At 42.8% G+C, this 20,712-nt stretch overlaps 1 protein-coding gene across 6 annotated transcripts in view; it reads right to left on the bottom strand.

Annotated features, from left to right (window-relative positions):
- The window catches only part of LOC306835494 (uncharacterized protein), a 112,893-nt gene that overhangs the window by 6,976 nt on the left and 85,205 nt on the right, over positions 1 to 20,712 (bottom strand). For 5 of the 6 annotated variants that reach the window (XM_079362072.1, XM_079362071.1, XM_079362073.1 and 2 more), the window contains 22 exons: positions 20,375 to 20,410; positions 20,129 to 20,182; positions 19,838 to 19,891; positions 19,061 to 19,102; positions 16,796 to 16,900; positions 16,596 to 16,649; positions 16,021 to 16,074; positions 15,306 to 15,359; positions 15,123 to 15,176; positions 14,703 to 14,747; positions 13,693 to 13,743; positions 13,513 to 13,557; positions 11,500 to 11,526; positions 10,295 to 10,348; positions 8,726 to 8,770; positions 8,370 to 8,414; positions 8,210 to 8,272; positions 7,734 to 7,769; positions 6,246 to 6,290; positions 5,707 to 5,850; positions 4,690 to 4,756; positions 4,467 to 4,607 (listed from right to left, as the gene is read on the bottom strand). In XM_079362072.1, the coding sequence (XP_079218198.1) occupies positions 4,467 to 4,607; positions 4,690 to 4,756; positions 5,707 to 5,850; positions 6,246 to 6,290; positions 7,734 to 7,769; positions 8,210 to 8,272; positions 8,370 to 8,414; positions 8,726 to 8,770; positions 10,295 to 10,348; positions 11,500 to 11,526; positions 13,513 to 13,557; positions 13,693 to 13,743; positions 14,703 to 14,747; positions 15,123 to 15,176; positions 15,306 to 15,359; positions 16,021 to 16,074; positions 16,596 to 16,649; positions 16,796 to 16,900; positions 19,061 to 19,102; positions 19,838 to 19,891; positions 20,129 to 20,182; positions 20,375 to 20,410 (1,315 nt within the window). Of the gene's footprint in view, positions 1 to 2,228; positions 3,325 to 4,466; positions 4,608 to 4,689; positions 4,757 to 5,706; positions 5,851 to 6,245; positions 6,291 to 7,733; positions 7,770 to 8,209; positions 8,273 to 8,369; positions 8,415 to 8,725; positions 8,771 to 10,294; positions 10,349 to 11,499; positions 11,527 to 13,512; positions 13,558 to 13,692; positions 13,744 to 14,702; positions 14,748 to 15,122; positions 15,177 to 15,305; positions 15,360 to 16,020; positions 16,075 to 16,595; positions 16,650 to 16,795; positions 16,901 to 19,060; positions 19,103 to 19,837; positions 19,892 to 20,128; positions 20,183 to 20,374; positions 20,411 to 20,712 lie in introns of those variants that run through there. The other variant, XM_079362076.1, reaches the window with a different exon arrangement.

The raw sequence follows: 20,712 nt of genomic DNA, 5'->3' as shown, positions 1-20,712 counted from the left end.
GAGAGTGGAACCACAGGTCTCATCAAAGGTGTGCTCATTCATCGAAAACACAAAGATGCAACAGATGCAGAGGGACAATCACAGCAGAAGACCTCCAGCTTGACCTGTTTGACTACATCTACATGATCTCGTGTTGTGTGAAGCCCACTCATTGAATGATGTCGATCATACATTATATTACATTACATTAAAACGACAGGCAGGGGTGAACTCAAGGGCATGCTTTGTCTGATGAGTGGAACATAATCAAAGCATTTTGCACTGCTCTTCCAGTCAGGCTACATGACAATATGCACACAAACATGTAATTCAAAGGCTGTCTCACTCCATGCACAGCCCACAATCTTTACAGTAAAAAACCCAGCTGCATACCAAATAAGAATCTGAGGCTCTGAGAGTATATTCCCCCCATGAGGCACTTAAAATAATGGAGTCTCAGGACCAGCAGTTGCATGGAGTGCATCAGAAACATTGACAGGAGTATCAAGCATCACACCGCCTGGCCCAAAGGGGAAACGCTTCAACGCTTACATGTCAGTGAAAGTCTCAGAGAGAGAGAGAGAGAAAAAAGGAGGACTTATGAATCCTCCAAAAGTGAGTCTCAAAGAGCGAGGGGCCGTCCACACATTGTCGCAATAATGAGACTTCTTTCAGCACTCACAGAGCCTGGGGCTTTCATTCAGGGAGGAGGCAGTCCATGGAGAAAAGAGCACTGTACCTTAAGCAAAGAAAGATACTGAACAGCACACAGGGAGATGAGCTTGGGTGGCACGCTGGATCTGTGCACGCTTATAAATCGGAAAAAAAAAAAAAAAAAAAAAGGTTGCACTGCGTCTGTAGTTGGTTGAAAAGACAGTTTCTTTGGGCACTAATGGACAAATCTGTGAATGAAAAAAAATGAAACTGCCTGAGAGAGTTTTTTCCAGCTCCTGATTGATCGGACTGCAGCCCCACACCTGACTTACAGGAGGTGTAAACAGAACTAACAGCAAGATCTAATTGTTCATTCTGTGGCTCACAAAAGAAAACAAACAGCTTCCTTAGACCAGCTGCTCCATCGAGAACAAACGCTGTGACATATTTACTGATATTTCAACAGTGTACAGCACAAAGCAGCCGCATCAAATAAAAGACATGTTTTTTTTTTCAGGATTACAGATCCATTTCCTAAAAAAGTTGGGACATTGTGATTTAAAAAAAAGAAAGAAAAGAAAACAGAATGAGATGATTGAAAAATTACAATAAAATCTCATATTTAAAGGCAGGGTTGGTAATTATCTCAAGATACACGTTTTAAGATTTTGGTTGAACTTGTCTTTAGGTCCTGATAGAAATTAATTATCTGAAAAAGGAACGGGAAAAAAACCTGTCATCTGTAGAAGTTGAAAGCCTCTTCAATCAATGTCTGAAAAATGATATGCCAAATTTAAATGAAATGCCTGGAACATTTAAAAAACAAAGTTGGGAGGAGTCAATGTTTCCCATTTTATTGCATCAACTTTTAATAACTCTCTTTTTAGGAACAGCTTAAATTCAGAAAGTGGAGTCACAGTCTGTCTTCGAACTTCATATTGATCCAAACATTCTGAACGTGTCTGCAGGAAGCCCAGTTTATCATTTGGACTCTTTTGCTGCAGAGACATCCTGCTGTAAAATGCTCAGCTTAAGCAAGGCCACCCCTAAAAAAAGAAGTTGTGTATTTGGCAGCATATGTTGCTCAAAACTTGCACATATGGTTCAGCATTAATGGAGCCTTTACAAACACGCAGGCTGTCCATGCCATGAGCACTAAGACACCCCCACATCGTCACAGATGCTGGCTTCTGAACTGAGCACTGATAACAGCTCGCCTCTTTAGCCCAGAGAACGAGGCGTTCAGGATTTCCAAATAGAATAGTCCGATTATGACTCATCAGACCTCAGGACAAATTTCCATTTGGCCTCAGTCCACGTTCAATGAACTCGGGTTCAAAGAAGGCGGCGGCATTTCTGGATCTGGTTTTACATGGTTTCCTTTTTGCATGGCGGAGTCTCTGCCAGGATTTGTGAATACAGCGATGAACTGTGTTCGCTAACAATGAGGTTTCAGCAACAAGCCGATCATCACATTCTGTTTTTTTTGTTTGTTTTTTTACATTTTATGCAGCGTTCTCAATTATTTTGGAAATGGGTCTGTAATCAATGCACAGAAATTAAAAATGAATGCTAAAACAACAACATGTAGATTTCAGTTAATATGCACTTAAACAATGACTTACATCAGTGAGTATTTTCATTAGGATCTGAACAGTCAAAAAATGAGCACTTAACAAATACAAAGGAGGAAAAAAAACACAAAGCTCTCCAGCAGGTGTCCTTGAGGGTGTTTGAGGCACATTTGAGACTTTTCACCCATGTGAAATCAAACCATCAGGGACCAAAAAAACAAAACAAAACGAGGGGTTATTTTTCTCCATAAACTATTCATCTTGGCATGTTGGAGAAGAAGTCAAATTGTATATTCCAGAGGAGCACAGTCTCCAGCAGAGGATGACGAGAAATAATGAGGAAATATTACCCCCAAAAACTCTCTCCCCAGCTGAGTGGAGGCGCAAGTCAACAAAGAAAATAAAAATTAAGAAGTGGCCGAGGTTTTTGGATTCATCAAGGGAAAATAACTTTTCTTTTTTTTTTTTTTTATGTTTTCAATAAATATTTATTGCAAAGCTGCATTAAAAATCACCTATAAAACACTCTTTTTCACGCATTAAAAAATAAAACAGGCAAAATAAAATCTAAGACATGTGCAATGCAGAAAGCATTAACACAACACAAATATATATAGGCTTCTAGATGCCTTCTTGACTGAATAAACTGTGAAAGAAAGCAGCACTTTACAAAAACAGCATTGAGTTAAATGGTCTTGAATAATGTGAGGTAGATACAAAGCTCATAGAGAAAAGCCAATGCAGAGGTGCTTAGATGTGCACCGACTTGTAACAAACTCTTCCTCTCCTGAAGTTGAGATACTGTCGTTCTGCTGCAGACATGATACAAATCTAAGCAAGTTCGAGGTAAAAAGCCTGACCAGCAAACCATTAGTGTTGTATGAGCAGCCCGTTCCACTTTGATAAAGAATGTCCACTCTCTCTTCCTGACTACGCTCCTTTCTATACTTAAAGAGGCTTTCTGTCCTGGAGTGAGGTATCAATACTGGGGCTCTTTCCTGTCCACATTGATATTACTTTCTCTTATTCACAGCCAATTCTTCGTTTGTCTTCATATTTCCCAGAGAGCCGCTGTGCACCACACTCCTGGCCTTTCCTCTGCTTCCTGCCCCTCAGTCTGCATTGATATATGGGTGTAAGCAAGAGAAAAATACCCATGAATCCCTACAAAGTGCACATGTCAACCTGCATTTAAGCCCCCCCTCTTTCCCCTGCAGCTCAGCCAGTCTGCAATGTTTCAGTTTGACTCTGCATGCAGCAGCCTTAATGAAGGCTGTTTACTCAGCACCATTCACAGAAACTTGCAGATTTTTGTATGAAGTAGCAAAAGCTGCTTCTCTAAAACATAAGTACGTTTACATGCACAGTAAGGTGGACTTACATGTATACATCAAGTAGGCCATTTAGTAAGCCTACCGTCCTTTCTCAGAGTACAAATATAATTAGGTGTGTACATATGGAAGAGTAAATCAATCACCTAGGTGTGTTTGTCCCACCTCCAGAAACATTACAACAATTTCAGTGGGACTACATGTATATTAAAAGTCCACTTACGCAGTCCGAGGCTGCACTCACACTAGGCCCCGGTCGCCCCTGCTGTGCAGAAGCATGATTGGCCCCCCTACTCCCCATTCCCCCTACGTGGGCGTGAGCACGGTTACCTCTTGTATAAAACATCATAATACAACACATGCATGACTTTAGGTGGTCATGAAGCGTGCTTAGATGAGATGCAAAATAAAAAAAATTAAATTAAAAGGGCCGCAGGGTCGAGTCAGAGAGCAGTGCAGATAAAATGACTGCAACTTTAATGACTGTGTGCTTATTTTTCAGATACAGCCAGAACAACCATAATGGATGCATGGACTGATTATACTTTTGTTATCTACCTGTGAATGTGATCATGCTGAAGCCCCCCTCTTTCATCCTTTTCATGTGAAAGGTGCCGAGCAGGAACACCAGTCGAATGAACTGGACTTTGAGGGTCAAACAAGCTTGGGCACAGTACAGATATCCTAGTGTGAGTGCGCCATAACACTGTGAACCAACTTTTTCACATCATGTAAACGTACTGTATGTGTGATAAAGTAGTAAAGTTGTAAATGGAGACGTAAGGTAGAATTAGATCAGTTTACAAGTGGCTGATTACATTCCACCAAATCAAAGGTTAAGAGAGTTATTTCTAATCTAGCTGAAAGGATTATTTGTCTGAGTTGTTGTAAACATCCAGCTGTTCAGTGCACTGGCGAGAGTTCCTACCTTGAGGACCCGGATGTCCAGGCTCTCCTGGAGGGCCAGGTAATCCGTTCTGACCTGGAGGTCCTGGAGGGCCTTGGATTGGCGAAGCTAAGATGCCTGCGTGGTTCTTCTTCTGTGGCATGGCAGTGCTGGATAGTCTCTCTGCAAGACAGGACTAATTAAACTTCACATTTAGCACACAGAAGAAAAACGGATACAAGATGATGTGTTGAGCAATTTGTACCTTCGAAGACCCTCAAAACTTCAGTTCTGATAAACAGCTTGAGTTCCTCCATGAAGCCGGGATCACCCTGTGTATGCAAACCAGAAAAACACTTCACTGACACGATGATAAAAAGGCAACAAAAAAAAAGGTAATTAAGAAGACATCTTTCATTCAAAGAGAGGTGGGAGCTGAAAAGATCTGCAGGTGTCTCAGCATGGGCGCAAGAAGTGTATTTAGACTCAAAGATCCCTGCAACAGTCTGTCCTGAAAAACAAAGGCAGGGGGGCCGAGCTCTGCAGCCAGTGAAATCACACCTTACATGATAACATAACGTGGGCATTGAACCCGGCTAGAAATCTAATGGATGAATCCAGGGAACATTTATAAAATGTTTAGACTCTATAAAGAGACTCCTGTGTGATTCTGTTGACATGAACTCTCTATTATATCCTGTCATACAAACTCTGAATGCCTTTACATGTAAGCGTTATTATTACACTTACACTCTGCCACTTGGAGAATGTAGCTGGCAGAATAACATGCTTAAGAAATGACTGTACCCTTAAAGGGAGCTCTCATAAACACTGTTACAGCTCTGCAGGGCTGCAACAGTCACAATGGCAAAGCAGAGTATCTTTGCATTCAGCACAAGGTTGTTATCTCTGCTGTGGATGTTATATAACCGCAGTGACTGCGTACTGTATGTGTAAAAAAGTTGGTGACACATGGAGGTGTTTTCACTGCTCTGCAGAGCTCCAGGCACGCCCACGTATCTCTGTCTTTCCTCTCTGTCTCCATCTCTCTCTTATTCTCTGACCTTCTGATGCGCCTGGATGAGGAGTGGGAAGCGCTGCGTAGAGAAAAAAAAAAAAACAACCTCCCTTGCACAGCCTTGTTCGATGTTTCATGCAGAAATCTGTAGCTGCACCATTTTCCACAAGTTACACAAGCTCGGGAAGGAAAAAGGAGGATGATTAAGCTTTTTTTTTCTATGCCTCAGAGGCATCTGAATATGAAAAAAAAAAAAAAACTTACCAGGAGGCCTGTGCTGTCCAGCTGGCCTGGAGGGCCAGGCTCACCTTTGTGGCCTTCTGGTCCCATCGGTCCAATAAAGCCAGTATCTCCTGGGCGACCCCTCTCTCCTTGAACGCCTCTTTCTCCAGGAATGCCTGGATCACCCTGCAGTTCAAGAACATCAGTCATTTCTCCATTTTTCAGGCGCGTTTCCTACCTAACCATTACTTAACATGGGGCTGAGCACCCTGAACTATTTCTGCTAATGTGTCCAGTCAGTCACCTGTCTCGATGTTCTGTTAGTAACTATTAAGCTAAAAGCCGAATTCTGCATCCTCCATTTGCAACAGATTACGGGAGAAGTGTGACAGAGCTCTTTAATACTGCCTGGGGAACACAATAGGAACCTGCATAGAGTTTATGCCTTTATCTGGTGCTTATGTGCTTGTGGGGATTAGTCATATTTGTGCTGAAGTGAAGACTTTCATTACTATTCATCAAAACCATTTTCTTTGTGCATTACAGTCGGAGTCATAAAAAACAGGAACGACTGCGCTTACACGTTCTCCTTTGGATCCTCTGTCGCCGGTTCTACCTGCAGCTCCCTTCCAAAGAAAAGCAGAAAAACACATTTGAATTCTCTCTCGTCACAGATGAAGAACAAGTTTAACATCTGACGTGAGTAGATTAAAAAAAAAAACCTGGAGCTGAAACTTCGGTTGTTTAAACCCAACATATTGGTGCATTTCTCAAACGTGATCTAATATTTGCAGAAGTTTCTTTTTTTGTCCGAAGAGAGAAAAAAAAAATTAAAGCAAGTTTTTCCTCAATTTCATGACTTTGAGAAACGTCTACTTTTTCAGATGACTTGTGCATTGATTGATTCTCAGCTCAGGTGTATTGGTTGCATAATATGTCCCTGAATAGTGTTTCACCTTCCGCAATGTCACAGCTTTTCTGCATCACTCCTGCCTCGTCTGAGAAAACTCCTGCTTTCCCACCAGCTGTCTCAACTACATGGAGGAGCCGGGAGAGAGAGAGAAAAAAAAAAAAACACAACCTGTCTCCGGCTTCATGTCACAACATTTTGTGCCTTCCAATCCCTCCCCGTCACTCCTCATTGCTTCCTTTTACTGTGCACGCAGCAACTCCCGTGGGAGCATCTTTGTATCAATTTCCTGCTGGATTACAGGAGCCATGCAAAAGACAATCTGGCATGATGTGGTTTTAAAACCGCATCTCTTTGTGATGCTGTTCTCCCCTGCCTGCTTTAATCTGCGGCACTCTGTATTCCCCAATGCCTGATGGGAGGCTTAAATCTATCATCTTGGCCACTGAAATGTGCTTCCCTGAGCATTACATTAAACCTCAAAGCAGAGTGCAAGGAGTCTGAGCAGGAGAGCCGAGCAGCCTGCTAGATGGCACTGTTGCACTACCGTAAAGTCAGGCTGTAAGAGAAATAAAACTGTAGAAGAGGCATATTAACTAATAATATTAATACAAGAATAAACTGTAGGGGCTGTCATAAAGGCGTTAGGTGACAAAAATCTTGTAAATCAGAGAGCAAAACAGTAATACTGCTAGTCAAACCAATTTGTTATGGGACTGTAAAATGTGTTGGGCATTTCTATTCATAGCAGATCTGTTCTGCATGCTGGGAGCCAAATGTGTGTGTAGTGAACACATCTAAGAGCAAATGTTGGTGCAGTATTTGTTTCCATTTTGAGACAAGTTCATCAGGCAGGAAAATGCATATTTAATGTAAATGTCTACTGCCCTCTATTACCAACATTTTGATCATCACCCTGAGGGTGTTAGCTGTGTAATTAGAGGAAAAAGACTAAAAGTCAACAAAGCCTTAAATCTGCAGGATTTCATTTAGTTCTTATCTTTACAATCTCAAAAATGTAAATAGGCTTAATGCACTCAGGACGCTGTAGCTTAAGGGGGGCGGGGGGATAAAAATCTGCTGTGCCATCCTTTTTGTAGCTTGGCTGATGTAAAGCACTTTTCTGTAAGGGGATTTGTGGCATGTTCACACCACTCACCTTGTATCCTGGAGTTCCATCTTTTCCCGGTCTGCCCTGCTCAAGGAGTGCAAGACAAACAAAGACATTTTGTATCAGCTCCCACCTTCGATTGGATCAGCACTGTTGCACTCCTAGTAATCTCTGCAGTTAATGAGATATCTCAACCACGGGATAATGATCCTGATTGCTGTGCGAACACTGTTCCATTGTGCGCTTACAGAGAAAATTACAGAAACCATCTCTGATGATAATTACATGGAGGAATGTAATCACCACCAGGACAAGTGGCCGCACTCACATACTTTGGTCATATTGTCCTTGAATCATGCTCCTTTATTTATCCATCTTACGGTGTAACAGCTGCCCATAAATGAGCTTATTCATAGGAGCAGTGTGATATTCGTTTCCAGTTTGGACATCACTGAAACGTGCTTCAACAACAACTCGGAGTGATTATATATGGGTGAGCAGCAGAATTCATGTAGCATCCTTACAGCAACACCTTGGGGTCCCTCAGGCCCAGGGAATCCTGTCTCTCCGAGCGGCCCCCTCTCCCCCTGTCAGAGCACAGAGACAGCCGATGTGTCAGTCGGCAGTGACAAAGGAATGACACGTGGATTGACAGCTCAAAGAGAGTTAGAGGCTGCTGCTCACCGGCTCTCCTGGGATCCCTGACTCTCCACGAGCGCCGGGCTTCCCCTGTCAATCACAGACACAGGGAGAGAACAGAGCGTGTTTGACAGGTCCTCAATGGAGTCATATCTACTGCACCTTCTGCAGCCTCCCCATTTATAACAGAGCAACCAGCCAACTATAGCTGCTCAGAGAATCAACAGCGCACGGCACAGGTTCATAAAGGAAGCAGCGCTGCGTTGTGGGACTTGTGTTTGTATAGCTGCTAGCCGGTGCACTTTATGAAACATCATCGACTTGTTGCCAGCAGCAGACCGAAACAAGACAGGTGATTGATCAGGCAGGAGACTCAATTAATAGAAAGAAATATCACTTACTGGAGGACCTGGTATCCCAGATGGACCGGGCAAACCAATATCACCCTGAAGGAAACATTGCAGATGTGTCAGAGAGATGACGTCCACGTATCATAAAGTAACACACACATACATCACTGTCATGTAAAGCACAAACACAGATACAGATGATTGAAGCTGGAGTCAATGAATGCTCCTGGGCTTCTCACTGCTTGGACAAACGCGGTTTAAATAAAAACTCTACACCAAGAAAGTACCTCCTCAGAAAAATCACAAATATGGAATTAAGATAAACAACTTCCTCATGACGTTCAGGCTTCTTCACATTTCACCAGCAAACACTTTGCATGTGTTACATCTTTGACAGTATTTCCCTAAAGGAGAAATTACCCTGGATGTCTGAGAAAATGAAGTGTTTCACCCCTTAACACACACACTTAAACACGCACATACAGACACGCACATACAGACACACACACACACACACACACACACACACACAACATACACTGTCAAAAACTGTCAATCAAACGCAACTTCTACAAACTGATTTAAATACAGAAAGTTGTGAAAGAAGTTGCTGGCAGATTTTTTTTTTTTTTAAAGCAGCAGTTTATGAAGAAGAAGTGTTAGTGGTACACACACACACACACACACTTTCTTTGTGTCGCTCGTTAAAGAACTCTGAAATGAAATTTCTCCATTGAAGAAAGACGCGTTATTAAATTCTCTTAAATTGTATTATTCATTCAAACACAGCATGTTTCCTTCATGTCTGATCACAGAGGAAGAGAACTTTATCGTTTCATTTCGTAGATGTAGCACCTTATTCCACAAGACTCATTTCTATATCTAATAAGCAATAAGTAAGAGTTTGACCTCCTTATTAGTGATTATTGAAAATAAAGTTAGGAAACTGCTGAACATGAATTACGATCTCAAAATGCTTTTTTAGTCTGGACTCTTATAAAGTAGAAGTTAGCATTAGCATATTAAGATCATAGTTGCTGTTACTTACATAACACATCATTATGTACTGAGGATGAACTCTAAATTAATGACCTGTTAGCTATAGACTGTGGTCTTATAGAAGAAGCACTTCATAATGACTAATGAGCAGCCAGTGTGCTACTGATCAGCATGCTAATACGAACGTAGTTATTGGTGAATATTGTGACCTTCATTTAAAGTGTCAGTTTTCTCTTAATGGGAAAATACAAGAACACAACTCTATCCAACATAAATAAACACATTTTACATCTCACTTCAACACAAACGCCTCCTGTGTTCACTTTTAGACGTTCAGGTGTCTTAGCTTGATATTCCATTTTAAACATATCAATTTCTCATCAATATTTGCATTGAAGGAGTTGTTATGGGTTTGTTATCTGTTCTAATTGTTTTATTGTTGTAAAACTTTAAATCAAGCTGCACTGTTGGTTGTAGACTTGTATTTTCTTAAATACATTCACTCCCATCCAAGGGATCTGTAAAGAGTATAAAGCAAAAAAGAAACCCCTCCCCCACCCTATATAACCCAATTAGGTCAAAGTAGTTGAGACACTTCTCCGAGCCGTTACGCTTGCTTACCTTGGCACCAGGTAGACCTTCAAGCCCCGGTAATCCCATGGCCCCTGGGTCACCCTGTGAGAGAAAAACATTGAGACAAGAAGTTGTTAATTGCATCTTTTTTTAATAAAAAAAACAGGAGGGTGAGCAGACGGTAAAAGGTATCACAATAAGGTAAACAGTAAATATAGATCAAAGCGTATGTGAAGGCGAGTAAATTCAATTCTGCAGGAGTCAAGATTTCACACTTTTCGCCCTCTCCTCTCCATAATCACACTCAGATTTTTAAAAAACCCTCCATGTGTCAATACGGAGATAATCCTAAGAGGACAATATTTCAGTCTGAGTGTATTAACATTATATGATCTATGACATGTGCTGTCACACTTTGTACGCTAAAGATGTTCGGGGGACAAAAAAACCCCCATTTAGCGATCAGAGTCGCTTTCTGCACTAAAAATAGAGCTCCATTCCCAGAGCAGGAGCAAGCGATGGCCTCTATCTACCTCATCTTGCTCAAGCTGCCATGGAGAAATGCCATTACACAGAACAGAGGGGCAACCGGTCCTGACATAGACGGATTGTGCAGGTAATTGTCACACATGTAGATTGTCATGAATAAGCGAGTGAGGGTAAGGGGGGGAGAGGGGCCAGCCGGGAGGATCAGCTGTGAGACGGATTGGGGCAATTCCACCCCAGCACTGTAGCCGCTCACACAATTTATTAAAATGTCAAATTAACATCCTGGTGAAAAATCTCTGTGCCACAAAACAATAAAAAATGCAATTGGCCCCATGAGAATAAAGAATTCCCGTTGATGGCTGACGTCTCGGGACTGTTTCCATGTCTGCCAGGATTGTTTTCAGGCGTCAGGGCAGGGGGGGGAGAGAGAGGGGGGAGGCGGGGAGGCGTCTCGAGGTGCAACGTGAGTTCATAGGTTCCCACCGGCAAGACAATATGGTACAACAGTTTCACATTTGCAGGAGACGTGATCATTTTTTCTATGCCGTGTGTTGGGGTTCTACTGAGAGTGGTTAAGTGCTCCAGCTCGAGGCGGTATTGACTTCTGTTGTACAGAAAGCACAGAGAAGATGATAGAAAGCAACTGGCAGCTTTGCTTTTCTATTTTCTTCTCCGACTTTTTTTTTTTGGGGGGGGGGGGCTGCACTCAGAAGCAGACAAATATTTTCTAACAGCACACTCCAGAATAAAACACTTCTACTCACTGAAAGTCCGTCGTCTCCTTTGGGACCCTTTAAGAGACACGGGGAAAAAGGACAAATTACTCCCATGAATGTGACAACAGCTAGCGTACAAGTCATAATAGCAGCCTGATATGACAAGCAGCTGCTGCATTACACTGACAGCACATTCCTTAGTGCTTCTCTTTTCCTGCTATTTCTGTCCTTAAATCATGGCTGGATGCTGTTTTTGTAATAATTAAATCAAGTCGGGTTAAACCACATTTACTAAAAGTCTCTGGAAAATTAAATTGGATTAAAAATCTTTAATGTTCCCCAAGTGCTCATTTAGTTAACCACTGTGGTTCATTCCAGCGATACATCCCTCGAATCAAAGACATAAATACACACATTAAATATAAATACATAACTCCCATGGATTTCATCATGACTCTTTACATACAGTACTTAATTAATCCCCAAGGGGAAATTCAGGTTTTAGACTCAGTTATTCTCGAAACCCGTTTCTCACACACACACACACGCACACACACGCACACACACCCACACACACACACACACACACGACCTGTGGACATGCATTAATGGAGAGACGCCCCTGAGCTTCTGTGGATCCGCTGCCTTACTCAAAGGCACCTCAGCAGCGCTTGAGAGGTGGTCCGGCAACTCTCCAGCTACCAGACCAACTTCAATTTTTTGGTCCGTTTTGGGAATTGAACCGGCAAACCCTCAGCTTCCCAACACAAGTCCCTAAAAAAAGGACTGAGCTTCTGCCCTCCCTTATTTCTGTGCCGTGAGACACAAAGCAGAAATAGAAGCCTTGCAGATCTGCTGCAGCGGGCAGCGGACTGTCGGAGCTGAGACGCAGTGGAAGCAGACAAATTAAATAAAGTCAAAACCAGCTCCGCTGCTGTGACGGAGAATCAGGTGGAATTAAGCAGGAAGACTGTCTGAGCAAAGACGTTCGCATTTTTATTGACTTCTCCCCATAAATTCTACCAAAGATCTGGGCGTGTGTAAATCCACCAGCATGTTCAGAGCTACACTCCCTTGGCCCTGCACGCTTGGAAGAGCTGTGTCACAACGTGGACAGCCTTCACTGTGCAGAAATACCACAGAGTTTATCTGACAAACATGACACACAGTCAGTAAAATATCTGTCACGTTGTTTGTGCTCTTCTTCTCTTTTAATTCGATTCCGGCTATCTTGTAAACTGAGCACCCTTGAGTTGAGTTGTATTGCGACGATGTTTTCGAGGCCAGCGGGGGAAAGGGGCAGGGGGGGCGGTAGGCCTAATCATGCTCAAGCACGGTGCGGGATAAGTTTGCCTCGTGTGAGTGCGCCCTCAGACGGCTCCGGGTTCAGTGGCTTTATAAACACTTAGCAAAGCGTTTTAGCATATTTTTCCATTCTAAACAGAAAGTGTTAATTATTAAATTGGGCCGCTTCTCCCTCTTAACACTGATGAAGAAGAGGCTCTTTCATTGATCGCTCCACAGAGACCGTTAGGCTGTGATGGATACACTACTGGGAGAACTGGCTCAAGATTGAGCTGTCCGTGCTCTGAGGATATTGAAGTGTCTATTCTATGTCACCACCTTTAGTGTTAGCTGAGCTGGATGGATCCCGACGAGCTCTGTGAGTGAGCGTCTCCCAGGACCGGATAACAAACTGTCTGATAAGGAGGAGCAGTGGACGGCGGCCTGATAAGCAAATCGGGTCACTTCGATTTGCAGGAGAACTTCAGAGTTCATTTTGCATATCAATAAGGCTGTGTGTCCTGAGGCGGGTCACAGACACCTGTTAAGAGAGTCGGGAAGCCTCCGAGCCTTCACCGACCACCCGCTCTGGATGAACGTGACCGAGTGTGATAGCAACTCTGAAGTGGAGATAACAGTGGAGGGCTGGTCAGGTTATTTGTTATTCTGCTCTCCCAGGTTCTGCGGCTCTGACAGTATCAAGGCGCCTGTGTGCTTGTGTTTCTCCTCAGCACACTGTAAAGGATTCGCTTCAGGCATAACAATGATTTTGCTTACCGGAGCACCAGGAGCTCCAGGTGGTCCCAAAATAGCTCCACCGCTCTGAAAAAGACCATTTTTTTTAAGACGCGTTAAAACGATAAGTACACATTTATTTTCTGACAGTTTGATTGAGAGCAGAGAACAATGTGTTCAGTTCATCACAGTGACTTTATCAGTCAGTTTATAAGTCTTTACCTGCAGCTTGTAGAGACTGCTCATCCCATTGCCTTCCACATAGGGAACACCCTAAAAGACAACGAAGAGTAAATCAGACTCTCCTCACTCTTCTGTGAGTTTAAAGCACCGGCAGGAGTCTCAGAGAAAAAACTGTACAGTAGGTCCGCCACAGCAGTTATACACTGCTAAGCCTTTGAAAGCTACATGAGAGGGATCAATAGCTCATTTAGTGATTACACAAAGACAGAGAGAGAGAGAGAGAGAGAGAGAGGGGAGGAACAGAGAACAGTAGATTTAATAATCCTTGCACCAGCTGTAATTTAAAAAAACGAGAGAAATCTCAGAATTACAAAAGAGCGCACTGACTAAAGAGATTCACGTGTGAGAACTAGGTAATCTGGTCTTCTTTGGGAGAAGAATAACAAGAGAAGCTTTTTCCCATGACAGGTTGGTATAGAGCAGCTATCGTAGATGGAAAGGGAGTCAAGGTTCTCATTTAGAAGCAAGCGGACGCCTGTGCCCTTTTCAGGCCACTGAGCCATCCCCTGTCCTCCCAGACTGCAGTTTATGAGAGTGTGTGTGTGTGTGTGGTTGGAGGGGGCACGGCAGGTTCAAGGGGACGGCTGATGAATTATAGATTTGCCTTTGGAAGTGCTTACTCACTGGCCTTTTAAAAGGAGAGGGGACATGATTCAACGCCAGCGAGCAGCTCGCCACAATTTCATCACATCCGTACTTGTTTGTCAGTTGTGTTTGACTCGTGACTATAAATACTGTAAGTGCATTGACGGTCCGTGCAAACCGGATCACAGAAAACAAAAACACAAACATCTCTGGATAGTGCTGATAAAAGCATGAACACAAAAAAAAAACATTGTTCAAAACCTTCACAGTTTGTTTTTTTAAGAGAAGAAAAAGTAAAGTGTGTTTAAGTGTACATGTAGAGCATCACAATCCTCAACCCTTAAAAAACTTCGGAGACTTTTTACATCAACATCTGACCTTTGTTGAGGCGGGGATAACCTTACCGGAGGCCCTGGAAGCCCTGTTCTGCCCGGAGGTCCGTCATTTCCCTGCCAAACACAGAAAGGCTTAAAATATGCCTGTGAAGACGATCAGTGCAATGCTAATGCAATCCAAGGATATGGAGCCTTTTTGCAAACCTTAAAAACATCTGATCCACTTGTTGTATTTCAATCTGAACTTTTATAAAAGTACAAATCTATCTGAAGAATTTAAGATGAACTTCATTTAAAAGTATAGCTCATTTATGCTAGTAGGGAGATCATACAGTATACGTATGAAAGGCTTTTAACTAAACATATCTGCATGCAAACTTGCTAAAGCAGAGGCCAAGCTAAGTCAGGGTGTGCACATTTCTCCTCTGCATACTGTAGATAAAGTGAAGCATTATACAGAAAAGTTGCTGAGTGGTTATAACTCCTTACTCTTTCTCCTTTTTCTCCCAGTTGTCCCTTCGGTCCAGGTCTACCCATAATCCCCTGAAAGACAGAATCTGTTTTCAGCCCAATAAAAAGCCCCACACACGCTACGCTAAGGTCGTCGGCTGAAAAAGCCCCGTTAGTTGACATTAAAAATAAATTTTAATATTAGAAAGAGAGGCTGATTACCGGGGCCCCAGTCCGACCAGTTGCTCCTGGAAGTCCCGGGGCTCCTGCAGGTCCCTTAAAAAGACAAAATGGATTATTATTTTTTAAAACAATATGAAAACATCTTACTGCACTGTTCTCCTTTCACAACTAAAAACTGGTCAAGGTAACGCTCATCCAGATGCAGACTTAAACAGAAAAGCAAAGCAGCTTTACTCATACTCTGAATGAGAAAAGACACCATGCACACGTCGTTATTTGGTTTAGAAAAGATGTTGTTTATCGTATTTCAGAAACACTGCATGTGATTCTCTCCCTGATTTCATTTTTATAACAGACGAAATCCGACAGAATTTTTTTTTTATAAAGCCATCAAAATGTGCTTTTAGAGCTCTGCTGCTGAAGACGATCTCCTGCCATGTTGATTCAATGCTGAGAGTTGACCTGTGAAAGGCTTTTTAGCTGCTCTTTAGAGTGCCCTGTTTTTAAAAAAAAAGGATACACACGCAGGAAAAGCTTTCTTTAAAAAGTGCAGACGACGGGGTACAGTGCACACGCAGCACTGTGGAGAGCTTTGATAGCTTCTTCAGAAAACCAGACTTTCAGAAGTAGACAATGAGCCAGACGTTACAACATATTGACTTTTTTTTTTTGCCTCTCAAAGTCCCGACAACTTCTGCACGCTTAGATAAACTACTGGATTATTTCCTTTCAGATTAAACTTTTATTCACTCACCTCGTCTCCTGTATCTCCTGTAGGGCCTGAGAACCCTCGCTCTCCCTTCACACCCTGCAGGACGGCAGAAGGCAAGAAGAAGAGAGAGAGAGAGAGAACAAGAAGAAGAGGGAGAGAGAGAGAGAGAGAGAGAGAGAGAGAGAGAGAGAGAGTAAAGTGAATGTTTTTCACCACAACATGAAAAGGCCCTGAAACTAAAAAGCCTATGAGTGTAAACTTCAAAATGTCTTTTCCTCTCTTAAAGCCCCAGACGTGAAACTGCCTCGTGCTACAACACTGTATCCATAGCAACAACTTCTGCAGCAGAGCACCTTCAGTTGGACTTCGCTGAATAATAGAGCACAACAGCTGGTGAGGCTTCCAGAGATAATCCGAAAGGCAATTCAGGAAAAGCATTTGTCATTTCACATCTTTATTAAGTGGATTATAAACATAATTAAATAAACAAGAGAACAGAGCGAAGTTATTGGAGCGTTGATGAGAACCTGAATATTAAATCGAGATTAAAACAAACAGTTACATAAAAGTTTTTATTTATCTGGGAGTTCATGTGCGTCTGATATTTCCTTTCCTACCTTCGGGCCTTCTTTCCCAGGATTACCTGTAGGACCTCTTACACCTGGATCCCCCTGTTTCAGATAAAAACACAGTTTATAGAGTGGAAACTCAAAAACTCCCCAAGAGGGAATTTAACACACGTCAGGTAATGCAAAGTATCCCAGTCAGGTAAACATGAGTCCTCTAATTGCCTGCCATGATGATAAGTGACTTGTACCTTTTCTCCCACCATGCCTTCCACTCCCTGCACTCCAGGGGACCCCTTCTCTCCCTTCTGCCCAGGAAGCCCGGGGACTCTCGTCTGGCACAAACTGCAGGCGTTCTGTCAGCGAAGGAAAGGAAGGAAGGAAGTGAAAGTGATGGCACAGAAAAGATTTCATCCGGCAGAGCTTGAGCCCTGCATTTTCACCTTTATTCTGTCACATTCCCCGGCTGGAGGACGAGACCCCGGCTGACAAAAAGTGTTCTCTAAATGTCTGCAGAGCAGAAATAATGTGAACCCACCGACAGTGTCTCCGAGTGTCTCTCGCTGAGGTGAGCGGTGAACTTTGTCAAACTCATTGACTGTGACATTTAGGTGAGAATCTTAAATATCATTGTCCTGATGCAGTGTAGATATAGGTGCTGCGCCTTCAAGGAAAAGCGTGGGCGCTCTGACTTACAGGAGGCGAGCAGACACAGCTATATCACAAAAAAAAGGATTAAATCAGCAAGGCTGATAGAAAATGGAAAATAATCTCTTTATCCTACTTTTAATGATCTCCCAAGAGTCCAAGGAAATCTTATCAATGAAGAGAAACAAGACGAGCACGCTGTTGGTGAGGTTAAGAATGAAAAAGAAAACTCTGTGCTTTCTGTAGGTGCCATCAAAGGGCTGAAAGTATTAATTAAAGTGCCACTAAGCACCTCTGCTGAGTCCAGCAGAGCACTTAATAGTTAAAATAAGTTGATGTTTAAGTGGAGGGTGGAAGGAAAATTATATGACTGCTGGCATCTGGCTTTATCTGTCAGTGATTAGTCATCGGAGGCATTGTATTTCTCATCAGAGTTGACATGCAGAAAAAAAAATCTTTATTTAGCAAAGTGCCGTCCTGCGGGTAATATCATTAAGCAACGTGACTAATCTCCTTCAGTCAGAGACATACAGAAATGAATCAGTCATTTGCATGGATTTGGGGATGGAGAATTCACATGGGAAACGAAAACAGCTACTCAAAGAGAACCTGTTCGTCCTTCTCTGAGGCTTTAGAGGCTGAAGGCTGCTCGTTACATTCAACCTTTCATTCACTGTGAACATCCTGCTTTAGCTCAGAAAAGGAAAAGTGACCTTGAATGCTGTTTTTTTTACCACTGAGAAGAGAAAAGAGGGGCAGCATAAAGGTGAGAGAGAGAGTTGGAGCAGTTTTAAGATGCAGCGGTGCTGATCTGTTTCTTATAAGCAGCAGCTCCGTCTGCAGGGACGTGGTTTGGGAACCTGAGGATTGCCTGGTTCAAGATTCAAGTCTGGTCACTGGTCTTGTAGCTGGAGAGGGGCCACTTCACTCCCTGAGCACTGTCTAGGTGTCCTTGAGCAAGGCACCAAACCTCCAACTGAGGCATCAAGTGCCCGCCCTCACTGACATCCTCCCATTAGTGCATGTCTACGGGATCTGTGTGTATTTCAGCCTGTGTGTGCGTGTGCTACACATGTCTCAATAAGTGAGTGTAAGGGGAACAGGTGCGTGCCCCATGTACAGAGGCCCAGGTTCAAATCCAACCTGCAGCTCCTTTCCAGTATGTTGTTCCCCACTCTCTATCCACTGTCCATGGCCTCAATAAAGACACAAAAAAACATTTACCATCCAAATATTACAGGTAATTAAGACAGACGTGTGCAGGAATAATGCATATCAAGGGAGTCACCCTCCTAACTATGTATGGAGTTTTATTAAGATCAGACCAGCAGGCAGTGAGAAAAACAAATGTTTAGAGAGAAGTGAACTTGAACTCAAATCTTCAGTTTCGTGTATGAAATAAACGCTCACGTGAGGAAAACTGTCAACACCTTCAGATGTAGCGCCTGGCGTGTTTGAGATCTGCAGAGGATTTTTAATGTTTATCTTCTGATACGCTAATCCCTGGAATTAACACTCGGTATTGACAGTGCACTGGGTTTGATATTTCAAGATTTAATTTTCCTCATAGAAAGGATTAAACGGACATGATGCCACATAAGAGTGTAGAGCAACTCTGCACCAGTCGAGAATGAGTGAGTGTGAGATTTGCTGTGAGATCTTCTGCACATACGTTTGTCTCCCAGTAATCCTGATGGAGGCACTCAAGGGCTTTGACTATCCTGCTGATCTTCAAACAGCCACATAATGGTAGCACCCTTTCAATGAACCCACATGGATCAATGTTGGACGCTAACTAAGCACATCCTCTTTACATGTTGTTGTTATTGAAAAGCTACACAAAAGCATTCACAGCCAAGCGGAAGTACCTTAAGCAGAGCACTCATGTCTCCAACAATTGGCAGCGCCGTCTGTCGAAGAGAGACAAAAAAAGGAATCTGTAAGAAAACATCGCCACGCTCGTCATTTCAAAACAAATATTTGATGTCTTGGTGGCGTTCGGTGAAAATGCTTTTTTTGTGAAACAGCAATTTACCAGACCATCTTCAATGCCTTTAAGGAATGTGACATCATACAAAAATCATCTCTTAAGAAAAGTCTGTTTCAGCGCGTCATTTTCAGTTTTTATCTACAACGCTTGAGGAAACAGTTTAATAACTTTGTCGCCGCGAGACAGGAACGCTCGCATCTCTGAAATGTTCTTCTCAGATTCAGATTGAGAAAAACATTCTAAATTGCTTCCAATGTATATATAGATATATAAATATATATATAAAATATATATTTTTTTTTTGACATAAAATGGACAATAAACGACTTTCCTCTAACCATACAGCACATGATGAAAATAGGTTAAAATCTGCGAGGCTGAGCAGCAGCAGATGCATGTTACTCTCACTACAGCTAACTCTTCTTTTTACTTGAAACAAATGAAAAGACGAGAAATACACAAACACATGTGCTAACAACAGGGTGCTGCCAATTTGTCAAAATCTGCAACATTTTCAGGACAGAGAAGTTGGTTTGTGCACAGCGGGACTGGCTGCTAATTATCCCAAAATTGGAACGAGCACTTTGAACCGTGATGCTTTACAGATGCAGTGATGCGTAGTTACACAAATCAAACGCTGGATTCTACTACTTACTGGTTCACCCGGGGGTCCAGCAGGACCTGGGGGACCTGGTCGACCAGGGGAGCCCTTTAATTGAGACAAAGAAAGGAGTTAACAATCCTCCTGGCTGTGATATCTACAGGCGTGCAGGGCTGTGACTCCGCTCTCACATCCCTCCCCAGTTGGTGGGGATTTGTGTCCACGAGCTGTGCTGGGTAATTCTGCAGAGGGTGGCTGACATTCTTTCATGCTCCCAGCTTTATTTTTATCTGCAGATGTATGAGGGAGTGAATAAGATTGGAAGGACGGACTGATCTCACTCACCTCTCGTCCTGTAGCTCCAGGAGGGCCAGATAAACCCAGGGGTCCGCGTGGGCCCTAAAAAAAAAAACATCAGGATTTTTAAAATCCTGCTTCAAAATGAGCAGCTTACACCTGAACAACTCTGCAACGTGTTATTTGTGCTGAAAAATAATTCAAGGGAAGCATCAATGAGGCTGCACATCAGTAAAAAAAATGAAGCTGATTGTGACGTTTGAGTGTTAGGGAATCAGAGAACTTTCCACAAACCTCCAATCCTGGCTTTCCTGGAGGTCCCATGGGGCCCTAAGAACAGATCACACATCTCGTTAACACCAGCTGCCCTCTAGCACGCGCGATCCAATAAGAGAATTGTGTTAGACACCTTTTGCTCTATTGATTCTCTGCCTGCAACAGTCCTGTATTTCAGAAAATGAACGCAGACCCACGAGCGAGTCACAATCAAATCTGGGAGGTTCAAAGTGGCGTTGCAGAGCATGTTTGATGAAGGAAGAATGCAATACACTCGCAACCCGCAGTAATGACCAGAGTTTCCATCCGAGAGGGTATTTAAATGAACACTGATATTGAAATTCAAAGAGGATGTC

The sequence above is a fragment of the Symphodus melops genome (assembly GCF_947650265.1).
Source record: "Symphodus melops genome assembly, chromosome: 15".
Taxonomy (NCBI): domain Eukaryota; kingdom Metazoa; phylum Chordata; class Actinopteri; order Labriformes; family Labridae; genus Symphodus; species Symphodus melops.
The sequence above is the reverse complement of the archived record's forward strand: the minus strand, read 5'-3'. Positions and strand labels throughout refer to the sequence as shown.